Genomic DNA, 12,590 nt, shown 5'->3' with positions numbered 1-12,590 from the left:
AGACAATAATAGAACACTCATCACTATCAATTGTTGAGTACTCGGCAACAGTTTGATTATAGATACACATAAATTTTTGGTTGAGTTTTCTCCACAATGACCACAGAAAAGAAACAAGTTGACCTAGGTGCAGAGTACTTTGCATGGAAGAAGGTATATGAAAGAGAAAAACGTTTCTTTTACATCAGAACAAAATTTGTTCCCAACCTCAAAGGTATTTAAAAAAAAAACAATCCCTCTCTACAACCAAACAATTGACAAATTGATAACAAATTATCACACTTCACCACGTACTAAATTTTATTTTAATGTCAATTTTCCCGCTCAAATTAAAGTATTTTTGGTTTATTATTGTAGGCCAGAAATATCCTTTCAGTATGTGAGGTCCATGTGTAACTTGTATCATTATTAATTTTATAAACAGCTGAATGCATCACTGGAAAGTTTTATTCCAACCATGATGTTATGCAGAAAAATGATGCAGATCAAAATTTTGTTAATATGATCGAAACAGAAAGCACAAAGGGGCCCAAAGATAGAAGTGAACATCCTGCTACAGAAAACCAACGGTAATATTTTTTAGAATGTTTATAGATTATTTTTAGCTATAGATGCAAATATTTAATTTGGTTGACTGGCTTCAACCCCTTTTTTCTAGTTATGGGTGGTATCCAGATCTTCAACCTGTACAGAAAAATGATCCTCGATTGTACCGTGCACATCGCAAGTCACATATCACGTGGCTAGCAGAACAAATCCTTTTAGGAACACGAGATATACCTAAGCCTCCGCCATTCACCGGAATTCCTTTTAAAACATAAAACAAATTGATTAACTTTTGGATTCTCAATTATTTATTTTAGGTTTATAAGAATTACTCTGTGCTTTCAGAAATGTGTATTGATACACGGTTATGACAACAGAAAGATGTGCAGGAAAAAGAGTACAGCAATATGACTACGAACGTGAAAAGATCACAGATCAATTTGGAGACAGTCTAACTTGTAAGATTATTCTTCTTCAAAACTAGGTGCAAAGAAATCTGGGGAAACAGGGCTTCCTCGCCACCTATCTTTTATTCTCTCTAGTCTGAAAAGAAAAAAGTTCAGTCAATCAACATGACAGAAAATGATTACTATAAATTATGCATGAGTGATTTGGTGTGTTCTGGTGCAAAAGGTAATGAAAATGTGCAAGGAACAAACTTATTTGCTGATTGTCCATATGGTACTCACTTTGTGGCGAATCGTCTGCTTAATCTGGCGTCCTGCAAGTGTACATGTATTTTATTTACAAATTTCTACTTTTGGAATGCAGAGCACAGTATATGATGAAATATTACCTGATAAATATTATTGTACAAGGCAAATCCAGTCATTGATGCCAATGCAAATAAGAAACTAAATGCATTCCTCAATCTTTTATTTCGGAGCTCAATTTCCTTCACTTTCTCTAAGTTTATGTTCTTGGTTGCTAAAATGAAAAAGTTCAGATTAAAAATCCAAATGTTTTTGGGACCCAAAGAGTCACATTTAATAAAACAAAAGCTCTTATCCCACCATCAGACACCAAGGGGAAATAACCCCTTGAGATTCTTGAAACAAATGCCATTAAATTGGGACAAGCTTTTAGGTGATTCTGCAGAGCACACTGTTGGAAAGGAACCTTAACTAACGGAGCTAGGTATGAATAAACAATTGCATCCAAAGAAGTGGGAGATTTGCCAAAGAAATAGTTTTCATCTCCAAGGCGGACTGACAAAGATGTCAGACATTTTTCAGCATCTGAAAGGAGCTGAGAGAAAGAAAAAATATTTAATCATGGGCACAGGATTATCACTCCTAGTCAGAAAAGGAAATAATGATAAACTTACATGAGTTTCAATAACAGACTGGTCTTCATCCTCTAAAAACATTGTTTCAATATAGACCTTAGCATCTCGTTCATATCGACCAGGGTAGTAATAGTTGAAAGGTAACGGCAAAACTGATGCATACCATGGTCTAGTCAATTCAATATAGTTCGTCTCATCTACCCACCTGTTAAACTAAATGTAAATAATTTGTTCCTGCTTCAACTCAATGTTCATCTAAATCCTACAGACAATAACTCACCATGTATATAATATAGCTGGATGGAGTTTTCCTTCTAAAAGCTTGTTGATGGCAAAGCACTCAGACTTTTGAAGAGGTGTCAACTTTAGATCTGCAGAATATTTCTAAAATAAATAAATACGATGAATATTGTGAAAAATGCCTTAAAATGGGACCACCAGTTAAGTAAAGTTACCTTTGAGTCCAAATATGACACCATGCTCTGAAACGAAGTAATTTTGTCTTTCCCATTGCGAAACACAGGAAGAGATCCAGAGGGCGACCAGAAAGGATTATTAGTGACGTTTACCTTGATTGGCGCTCCACAGAACTTCGCGTAAGCCTGCGAAGTATTGAATAATACTCAATTACATTCTTTCATTCAATAATGACACTATGTTTGTTATGAGAGCATGAAGATATAGGTTATGCAGCCCACAATAAATTACCATAATTTGTAGACATTGCTGGTCAACAGAAGGCAAATCCCATTTCCCAGCCCATACATCAACTTCCATTGATGACGGGCTCATAATTACAATTATATGGCGATACCAAAAGGGGAATTGTCCTGAAATTTGAACCTGAAGCGATGCCGCGGCTTCTTTCTTTCTGCTTCGTGTAGCACAGTTCCAGAAACTTTTTCATATCAAAGGAAGTACGGCGAAGGGGGATTCTCTAGACGTGATCTTATGACGTCAGTTGTTTCGTTACCAGACGACACATAACCTCCTCCTGCCTGGTGGTTCAGGGTTCAGTTGGTAATTTTCCAGGTCTAGAAAGTAACACCTTCAACTTCACTTAAAATGCTGCGTATTCAGGGAAGAGGTGGTGACCCGGCTGAGGAGAAAAGGAAAGTCAGAGAGGGAGTTATTAACAGTTTTGTTTCGTTTGGAGTCCTCATCACGATCATAAGGCTAGGTAAGATCTCGCTCCTCTCATATAGTAATATAATTATGAGACATTGAGGGCGAACCAATATCAACATTTTTTTTCTCCAATTGCAGTTCCTCACGCAATCAACATGCTGTCAAGTAGCGGTGTTCAGCCATCTTAATTCTTCTAACCTTGTGCGTTCTTTTCAAGTAATGATCTCGCACTGTGATTTACCGTGATCCAGTGATCCTGGAACACAGTGTTCAAAAATTGCCTACTTGCAAGTTACGATAAATCCTGTCTGTATGTATGTTACCTAAATGAAGATAAATGTTTAGCCCCAAAAAGTTTATGTATATTCTTCTACCCTTATCCAACTTTCATTAATCGTAACTGTGTTAAATCCCTTTTAAATTTCTACAAATTCACCTCATTGTTCCGACACTTCAGGAAATTGTGCAAAGTAAAAACTTTTGTTTCAAATTTTATATTTTAATATGAAAACAATGTCAACTCTAACATTGCTACATCATACAGCCCTGATATAAAGCCATAACATTTTTAAATGAGGGCTTAGTTACATCTACATTTTGCATGCACCTAACACACCCGAGAGCTTAGTCACTGGCTAGAAAATATTTTTCAGGTTCATTTCACAATATTAGCTTAAAATTGAACAGGAAATGGAGTACATCATGTTGGAAATAGACTACATTTTTCACGGTGAGGTGATTTCCACTCAATACTCAGGAGTATGAAACATTAGAAATGAAAACTGAAGATTTCCCACTTGCACTGTGGATGCATAGGGTGCGTGCAGCCAAGTGTACAACTGATGGATTTCGTAGAAATCTTTTTAATTTAAGATAAAAATGCAAGTGTCCTCTTTATTATTTGAGAAAAAAACAAGCGGCTCATTTTTTTGCCCCCTTTTTACTGGCTTCTTGTCTCTTTGCTAACTGCTTCTTGGACATCAGAATGGTTTCCTTCTGTTCAGGAGTCAGATTAGGAAGGATTTTAGAAATTACTCCTGTAGCAACTGTTATTGAGCCTTCTCTGATTGTGAATCGCTGTCCCTGTTCACAAACCATTCCTTTGGGAAACCAAAGATTTACACTGCAAAACAATTGGGAAAGTTAACAAAAAATTACATCCTTGCAATGAAAGTGTGATACAGTGGTGGGTGGGTACATGAGTGGTAATGTAGACAAAGTGAACTTACGTTGCATCTTCTCCAGGCATGATCAGTTCTTTGTTGCAAACATAAAGCTGATTTAATGTGTCCCATGTTTTAGAGAACATTTGCGAGTTGAATCTATTTGTTATGGGCTTTGTACGTCCACCTTCCTTTTTGTTCAGTACGTAAATCTGAGCTTCCACACAGTCTGACAGCTTCTGTGTACCTGGCTTAGCAACCATCATTCCTCTTCTTACATCATCACGCTTCAATCCTCTGATTAAAGCTCCTAATTGGTCACCAGCATGCGCCTCCTCTAATGTCTTGCAGAACATCTCAATGCCTGTTCACAGAGAACCACAATGATTGGAGAATACACCATATTTAAGTAAATATGAACTGACTGGAATAAAAAAGGTCAATATTTAGCAGACACTAAAATTCGCTTCTTACCTGTGATAACACTTTTAACTTTTTTTCCATAGCCCAAAATTTCACATTCATTTCCTTTCTTGATTGTTCCATGCTCCAAGCGACCTGTCACAACTGTACCACGACCTTCAAGGAAAATACACAACAGGGTTAATGACGAATCCAATACCTATCATGATTTTTGGTCATTCTAATAAACAAGAAATTTATTTACCAGGGATAGAGCAAGTTTGCTCGATTGACATCAAGAATGGCTTGTCTAAATCACGCTCAGGTAGAGGGATAACTCTATCACATTCATCTAAAAGCTTTACAATAGCTTCAGAGCCTGAAGGAACACATGTAAAAATATTCAATTTAGTGTCTTCTAGTATGGATGATACAACATAACTTAAAGCAGCTATCCTAATCATACCAATCTCTGGAGATTTCCCTTCCATGGCAGCGAGGGCAGACCCCTTGATGACAGCAGTGCCATCACCATCAAATCCCATCTCTGTAAGAAGGTCACGAATCTCCATCTCAACAAGATCCAAAATGTCAGCTTCAGTAACATCAACCTGCAATAGATTATACATGGTGCAGTCACCTGATCATCAAACAATCAAATCCTTATATAAAAAAAGGAAATGGAAATAAAATGAAAAAATACTGAAAAGTTGAAAAGGAAAAATAAATAAATGGAGAACTTTAAAAGCTTTTTACCTTATTAATAAACACCACAATGTGGTTAATACCAATCTGTTTAGCAAGTAATAGATGTTCTCTGGTTTGAGGCATCACACCATCTGTAGCAGCAACAACTAAAATGGCCCCATCCATTTGAGAGGTACCAGTAATCATATTCTGTGAACAATCACAAAGAGATAGTAAAAATAGTAGGTTGATGTATAGGAATGCTAACTGGCAAAGCAACAGCTTCATGTTGTCACCTTAATGTAATCTGCATGCCCAGGGCAATCTGTGTGTCCATAGTGACGGTTTTCGGTCTCATACTCCACATGGGCGACATTGATTGTGATTCCTCTGGCACGCTCCTCTGGTGCATTATCAATTTCATCGTAGTTTTTTACACGCGCCAGTTCCCTCTCAGAAAGGACTTCAAAGAGAATAAAAGGGATTAGCATGGAATTATGTAAAAAAAAAGATCTTAAGTGTGCGAGTAATGACATACCTTTGGTAATGGCAGCTGTTAAGGTTGTTTTACCATGATCAACATGTCCAATAGTTCCAATATTACAATGTGGCTTATCTCTCTTGTAAACTTGTTTTTCAGCATAGAATCTATGTTGATTGTAACTGTTGGGCAAGTACCATTGACTGACTCGAATACTTGGATACTGAAAAGTAAGTATTTTGAACAAAATGTAAGTTAACACGACAAAACAGAAAATTATGCAACAACTCAGAATGATTCACAGCTTACCAAACACTTGCTCTCTCCGCAATTAAGAGCAGATTTAAAAACGTGATGCAGTGCTGAAAATGAATGAACCAGGCGTACGATTTAGATCATAGGCGAAACACAATGGGGTGCACTCCCAAAATGCTTTTCAATAGGTTAGAAAGGCCGTTAGGCAACTATGCTAATAATACATTCACTTGATTCTCAAATAGTCTCTACATTTCCAAAAATTTGGAGGAAAATAAATTCAATAGAGATAAAATCCAGAGTGAACTCATCGTCAGTACAGTGTATAATAGAGAAAATAATTGTAGAACTTCTGCATTCAGAGAGTGCTTATAGAATGCATCACCATCACCATATCAAAGAAAACACTTACCAGATGAACTAACAATTCTCGAAGAAATTAGAGATGTCATTTTGAATTGAACGCTTTGGCGTCCTTGCTGTTAGAAGAGAAAAACGGAACAGAAATATATCTTACGCTACACACGGCGCAATGTGATCTTAGCGTCGTCCGCAACTCCGCACACTCGTACCCTTGTTCGCACGACGAGCAGAAGCTAGCCGGGGCTTATTCACAGAAGGAAAAGGCCAAGCAAGGCAACTTCATTCACGGCTTTAGAAATTCAATACCTGCACAAAAAAGGTACATTATTTCTGATATTATTCCTTATGGAATGTATTTGAAACGGCAATTATTAAATTAATTAATCCTTCATTGCACACAGTTCGACTTTTTGTTCTTCTTTAAGCAACGCAACGCGGCAACTAGATAAGGGCAATAAGTACCCCGGTACCACAGACTCGGCACTGGCCTTTGGCTTATAGGAATAAAAGTATATTAAAAAAAACAGTAACTTTTGGATGAAACATTCATGGTTTTCCAGATTATGGCTTCAAAGATATGCAATAAATTTCAATAGTAGTACTGGTTAGTGATTATTCACACTTTTTGTCTACAGTTTGACCACCTCTTCAGATCAAACATTCACTTATTTAACTCATGTAGCAATCAATTTCCTTAAACAAACCAAAATTACAAAGCCCAAACTTATCGATTTGATTCTGTATTACTGGTTCAAAGGGTTTTAAAGTTTGATTCTTTTCCCGAAATCGTACTACCTGCAATGGGAATATTTACGTTTTACCTACAAGTGAACCAAATAATGGTGAGCGCGAGTTTTGAATATTTCCTTGCGCGTAGGATGGGTGGCCTACCCTCCGGGCGACCGACCTCGTGGATGTTGCGGGAGCAAGCAATCGAAGAGCCACCGGTGCCAATCTCGGATACAATCCCCAAAATGTTTGTGTGTTGCTCACATTTTTTGAAGGGAAAAGGTGAAAATTTCGAGAACTGTATTCGAGATAAGCACCGATGGTCGGGCGGGTCGGACAATCCGAGGACCTGTCCGATCGCCCTCCCACAGCGCGGCTGTTCCGGAGGAGGAGAGAGCGACAAGGGGGTCCTGCAGCTGCAGTGTTAGATCCACGAAGTGAATAAGGTAAACAATATCACCTTCCCCGGAGTGAAAGCAACACCGCGTCTCTCAGATGTATCGGAAAATAAAAGATAGTCAGTTGTGGTAGTGAGTGACCACTACCTATCTGTTCTTAGGAGCCGGAACACTCACGATACCGTGCATCACGTGACACAAAATTAGGCAGCCAACTGCTCCTCGATCGAAACTATATTGGGGGGGGGGGGGCCGATCCGATTGGGGCGGCGTGCAGTTAAGGACAGACTAATGAAGTGGCGAGGACAGAGGACATTTTGGGTGACTTGTGTCAACAAGCAGCATGCATGCCATGCCCAGCGCCCGCCAGTCATTCCCCACACAGTCGCATGGAAGGGGTCGGGGCGCGGGTCGGGCGCCGAGTGCTGCCCTCCGCCGGGGGTGGCCGGAACTCGGGGAGCCATCCCCCATCCCCCTGCGCAAAGGGGAGGGCGCCGCCCGCGCCGCCGCCATGGCCGGCGGGGCCGGGGCGGGCCGGGGCGGCGAGGGCCGGGCTGGGGGCGCTCGCTCGCGCTGTTGGCTCTGGCTTCGCTCTCGGCTCTCGGGCAGTGAGGCCCCGCGGAGGGCAGGGTAGGGCGGTAGCGCCGGTCCATGGGGGGCGCTCCTCAGGCCTAGCCGAGTCACGACGCCCCCGCCGCGACGCCACGCCGCCGCCGCGCTCCGAGCCCCCCGCGCGCGGTGCGGTGCGCCATCACGCGAGAGCGCGGCTGATAATTATTTCTCTGTGCCGACGCGGTCGACCGCCCCGCTGCGTGTGTGCGTGTGCGTGTGTGTGAGTGTGCGGGAGCACACCGGTGGCCACCGCAGCGGCGGGCGGTCAGCACGACGGCGGTCAGGACTGCCGCCGGGCCTGTCACCACCATGAGGCTGCTGCAGTGCCTCGACCGCGCGCTGTGACCGCGGCCGCTCGACGCGACGGGCCACTGCTGGTACGTTTGCCGAGGACGCGCGTCCGAGGACGTGTCAACGAGCGTGTCCGTCGCAGGCCCGCACGGGTACGGGGGCGCCCCGTGCTGCTGGGATCGATTGCTAACGCAGTGTATATAGCCCTGGCCAGCCGGGGCCCCGCCGGGCGGAGCGCTCCGCACAGCAGCAGTCCCACCCTCTTGTCTCCACCCGCGGGGCCGGCCCCGGCCGGGGACTGGGGTGCTTCTCGCCCTTCTCGCCTTTCTCTACCCCGCCAGCCCCCCCGCCCCCTCTCTCCCTACCGGCTCGACTAGCTGCATGCTTCTAGTCAGCTGACAGTTTACACGAGAGGGTGCGCACTGTGTACAGTGCGGGGCGGTGTCAACGCGCCTGTCATGTCGACGCCCACTCGCTCCCACTCCAGCCACTCCAAACGGCCGTGGGGTGGGTCGTCTTTAGACGACATGGCATTGTAAAACATTTGTCACGTCATACTTGCTTTTGTTCCTCTGGCCTGGCGCCCTTGCTACACTGTCTCGCATTAGGGTAATGTGAGGCATGACGCAGAACGCGAGGAGCGGGCGCGCTTTCGTTGAAATTCCAGGACTAGCGCGGCACGTTCCTTATTGTGAGGAGGGCTTAACTCTTCATAAAACACGGTGACACGAACTTTTTTCTTCAGCAAATTATTACTTTTTGGCAGCGCGATGTTGACGCGGGCTTCCATCGCCCCGCGCTTGCGCCCCGCGCTTGCGCCCCGGGCTTGCGCCCTCTGCGAGTCCCACGCGCAGAGCCGGTATTGACAGCCGGCTTGACGGGCGGGACGCGGGTGGGGTGGGAGCGGCGTTGTGTCAACTGCGGGCATGGCCTGGGCCCCTCGCTCGTACTTGGTCAACTGCGGGCAAAGCCTCTTTTGACGAGGGTTCCGGGAAGCCGAGCCCCGCGCGCCGGCTTGCCCGGAGTGCCGACTGCGGGCACGGGAGTGCTGGGTTGCCTACCCCGCCGGCGCTCTCTGCCGCTCTCGGCTGTACTTGCGCGACTAGCGGGTCCGAATGTAATGTGCAAGGTCATAACTTGCACACGTTGGTGTGCAAATTCTGCACACATATTTTACCAGTGTATGCAACTGAGTGTTTCTTTGAAAATAAAAAGAAGCAAACCAAAACTAACAAACCTAACTAAATACAGTTAATTAGTAATGATACTATTAGACTATCATCTGTGCATCCAAGTGTCTATTTGAAATAATAAGAAGCAAACCACAACTAACAATCCTAACTCAATACATAAAATCAGTAATGGTATTATTAATGCAGCGTTGCGCTTCGCTATCGCTCCGCGCAACGCTGTCATAGGACCTCGACCCCTGACTTTAAGAATTAACACATTCCGTGCTGCTCATTTTTGGTGCCTATGATTTTACATGGGGAGCGTGACCACATAGTGGTCATGCCACAAGCGACGTGTTAAGTTGCGCTAATGACGCGTGTGCACTCAGTGTGCCGTCGGAACTCCGGCAGGCTGGGTGCGCGGCGCGGGAAGCGGCAGAGAGCGCCGGCAGGGTAGGCAACCCAGCACTCCCGTGCCCGCAGTCGGCACTCCGGGCGCCCCGGGCTTCCCGGAACCAGCTGTCAAAAGAGGCTTTGCCCGCAGTTGACCAAGTACGAGCGAGGCGCCCAGGCCATGCCCGCAGTTGACCACGCGCCGTGGGAGCGACCCCTGGCACTGACAGTCATTGTCGCGGAGGTACGGCGCGGCCACGCCGACTCCCGACGCCCGCGGCCTTCAACTTCAATGAGGCTTAGGGCATACGACGCTCATAAGTCCATACGTGACACACTGTTAAATTCCTGCGAAGTATTTTGCTCCTTTGTAACTACGAAGCATTTACTTCGCAATTACAAAGTGATGCTTTGCAATTGCGAAGCAATGAAAACGCTGCAAAGCATCGCTTTGCAATTGCAAAGTGTCACTTCGTAGTTACAAAGGAGTAAAATACTTCGCAGCTCTGCAAAGCGAATGCTTTGTAGGAATTTACCAGTGCACACGATATTACTTATGTTTCCCAGTTTGCAAAAGCAACACATCTCCCGCGCATCTATTTCGCCCCTTTTTGGCATGATTGGCCAATGCCCGGTGTCGCGTCGCAGTCAATCCCCCTTTCCCTCGGCGCTCAGCGGCGTTCGTCGCGATTCACCATACGATCCACGTTCCCACAGTCCGCGCCGCGCCTCTTCACACTTTTTGCCAGCGGCGAGCGGCTCGACTCAGATTTCTGCAACAGCCATTCGAGTATCGTTAACCCTCGTGAGAAGCAGGGTCAGCGTCCCGTGTCGCAAAGCCGAGACGCTCGGCGCGTAAGGATGCGTCCGGTCTGGGTGCAAGTCGACGAGCAGACGATTAGTACTAGTAGTCGATGAGAACGCGATACACTTTGTACGTAATGGTGATCTGCACTCCATTAAGGGGGGGGGGGGGGGGGGGCTACCAGTATAATGGCACCCATCAAGATACTACCGAACACCCTTACGTTAGCCTACCCCATAGTATAAAGGAATGTATTATGGGGTCCTCATAGCTCCGCTCGGTGGTGTTTCTAGTAAACCTACTGAGGCACAGGCGCGAGAGGGGGGAGAGTGACCCCCCCCCCCCCTGGTCGACTTGACAGCCACCTAAAAAGGGCAATTTGATCTACAAAACCCCTGTCGGCAACTTTCGACTGAGGTGGCCATGATATTTGTACCCCCCTCTCCACATGTGATGTGCTGGACCCCAACGGTGCCGCAGGTTTCCCCGTCCTAACCAACGACATGACTATCGTTTTACGTTTTTCTCCGCAGGTAATCTCGCGCTGGCGGCGCCCGCTGGTCCGCGTCACCGATAATATGACCGCCAATAATCGGTAAGAATAAAAGCGTTTTTAGGATTAAATTATCGAACTTTCACACTTTTGCGCCTGACTTGCCGATAAAATGTCTCCTCTTATGAAAAATATCGGGAAACTGGGCGTCACGCGCGCTTATGGTCCAAAAGGGTCGGCCTGGGGTATGGCACGCCTTGGCGCTATCACATCGCGCGTGTGGGGGAGGGTCGACCTGCTACTACATACTATGTAAAAGAGCGGGAAGGAGCGGGAGGGGGAGGGTAGGATAGTGAAAAGCGTAAAGGTGTGGCTGCGGGGAGAGGCAATGTCGACCAAGAACCGCCCCTTCCCTGACTTTCCCGCTTTTTCCCTATCCATCCCGAACACCCCCATCCCCCCCTCTCTCTCTCTCTCTCTCTCTCCCTCTCCCTCTCCCTCCCTCTCCTCCTCCTCTCCCTCTTTCTTTCTTTCGCTCCCACTCTCTTGTCACGTCGGCGAGAAGAGAAAACGATGGAAAAAATGGCAGATGTGGCATTTGGCCGCCTTTTTGGCCGTGATAAATATCCCGCTGGCACGGAGCCGCCGCCTGGGCCGGCGCTCGCGGGGTCATTAGGGGGGCCGAGTCGAGTGACCACCAGAGCTACTCGGACGAAAAGCGAAGACGTCTGCTTAACTTAAAAAAAAAATGAAAAAAAAAAAAACTCTTTCCAAGGAGAACAGGTTGGTCACTTTAAAATCATTTTGATGTCAATGATGTCCCTAATGATAACCCTCAAGCCAAAAATAGTGACTCAATCGTGACTAAATGACGATGTATGCCTGTTCTCCTTGTGTTGGGCCTATGTTGAGCAATACTTGGAGAGAAAGTCGTGGGGGACCTTGTTGCGGTGTCTTGACCCGGCCGCGGCTAGGATTCTGCACTGCGCTCGTTTTAGTACCTTTTGTTGGTGAGGTGCTGCTGTCGCGCTGGGCGGCTCACCGCCGTTTTGTTTATCGCCGGGGCCGCCGAGACGTTTATGTGCGCGTCCTCCGGAGCGCGCTTGCCTTACGTTAGCATATGTCATGTTGCATCTGCCGGCCGGGGCCGGGCCGGAGCCGGGCGGCACTTTCGCTTTCGCGCTTTGGTCGCTGAATTGTTTATCGCTAGAGCCGTCGAGACGCTTTGTTGCATCATTGTGCCATTACCGGGCTTGAAACGTTTATGCGCATGTCCTAAATATCCTGATGACCTTATCACATGTCATATTGTGGTCGCTGGCGCGTGGCGGCGTCCGCCACTCGCTAGCTGGGCCCCACCTCTTAAGGTGGGGGAAGTGGAGGG

The 12,590-nt window shown here is 45.9% G+C and overlaps 4 protein-coding genes across 4 annotated transcripts; 2 read left to right on the top strand and 2 right to left on the bottom strand.

Moving 5' to 3' along the window:
- Positions 1–87: 87 nt before the first annotated feature.
- LOC113205968 (uncharacterized) lies at positions 88–835 on the top strand. Its single transcript, XM_026421811.2, has 3 exons — positions 88–214; positions 425–569; positions 659–835. The coding sequence occupies exons 1-3, from the start codon at positions 97–99 to the stop codon at positions 819–821; spliced, it is 426 nt and encodes a 141-aa protein (XP_026277596.1). The 5' UTR covers positions 88–96; the 3' UTR covers positions 822–835.
- Positions 832–2,758, bottom strand: LOC113205967 (metaxin-1). The gene is made up of 8 exons (XM_026421810.2): positions 2,543–2,758; positions 2,290–2,436; positions 2,115–2,218; positions 1,874–2,039; positions 1,560–1,794; positions 1,343–1,473; positions 1,236–1,267; positions 832–1,089 (listed from the first exon to the last, which is right to left on the bottom strand). The coding sequence occupies exons 1-8, from the start codon at positions 2,624–2,626 to the stop codon at positions 1,011–1,013; spliced, it is 978 nt and encodes a 325-aa protein (XP_026277595.1). The 5' UTR covers positions 2,627–2,758; the 3' UTR covers positions 832–1,010.
- A 29-nt stretch (positions 2,759–2,787) lies between these two features.
- LOC113205970 (uncharacterized) lies at positions 2,788–3,316 on the top strand. Its single transcript, XM_026421812.2, has 2 exons — positions 2,788–3,014; positions 3,101–3,316. Exons 1-2 carry the CDS (start codon positions 2,900–2,902, stop codon positions 3,148–3,150), a joined length of 165 nt encoding a protein of 54 aa, XP_026277597.1. The 5' UTR covers positions 2,788–2,899; the 3' UTR covers positions 3,151–3,316.
- A 121-nt stretch (positions 3,317–3,437) lies between these two features.
- Positions 3,438–6,512, bottom strand: LOC113205966 (elongation factor Tu, mitochondrial). The gene is made up of 10 exons (XM_026421809.2): positions 6,363–6,512; positions 6,005–6,057; positions 5,753–5,918; positions 5,511–5,677; positions 5,284–5,424; positions 4,994–5,138; positions 4,793–4,906; positions 4,600–4,704; positions 4,192–4,489; positions 3,438–4,085 (listed from the first exon to the last, which is right to left on the bottom strand). The coding sequence occupies exons 1-10, from the start codon at positions 6,400–6,402 to the stop codon at positions 3,884–3,886; spliced, it is 1,431 nt and encodes a 476-aa protein (XP_026277594.1). The 5' UTR covers positions 6,403–6,512; the 3' UTR covers positions 3,438–3,883.
- Between the last annotated feature and the right edge of the window lie 6,078 nt (positions 6,513–12,590).

The sequence above is a fragment of the Frankliniella occidentalis genome, unplaced genomic scaffold, assembly GCF_000697945.3.
Source record: "Frankliniella occidentalis isolate FOCC.00 unplaced genomic scaffold, Focc_3.1 Scaffold2, whole genome shotgun sequence".
Taxonomy (NCBI): Eukaryota; Metazoa; Arthropoda; class Insecta; order Thysanoptera; family Thripidae; genus Frankliniella; species Frankliniella occidentalis.
Note: the sequence above shows the minus strand (reverse complement) of the source record. Positions and strands in the feature narration are given on the sequence as shown.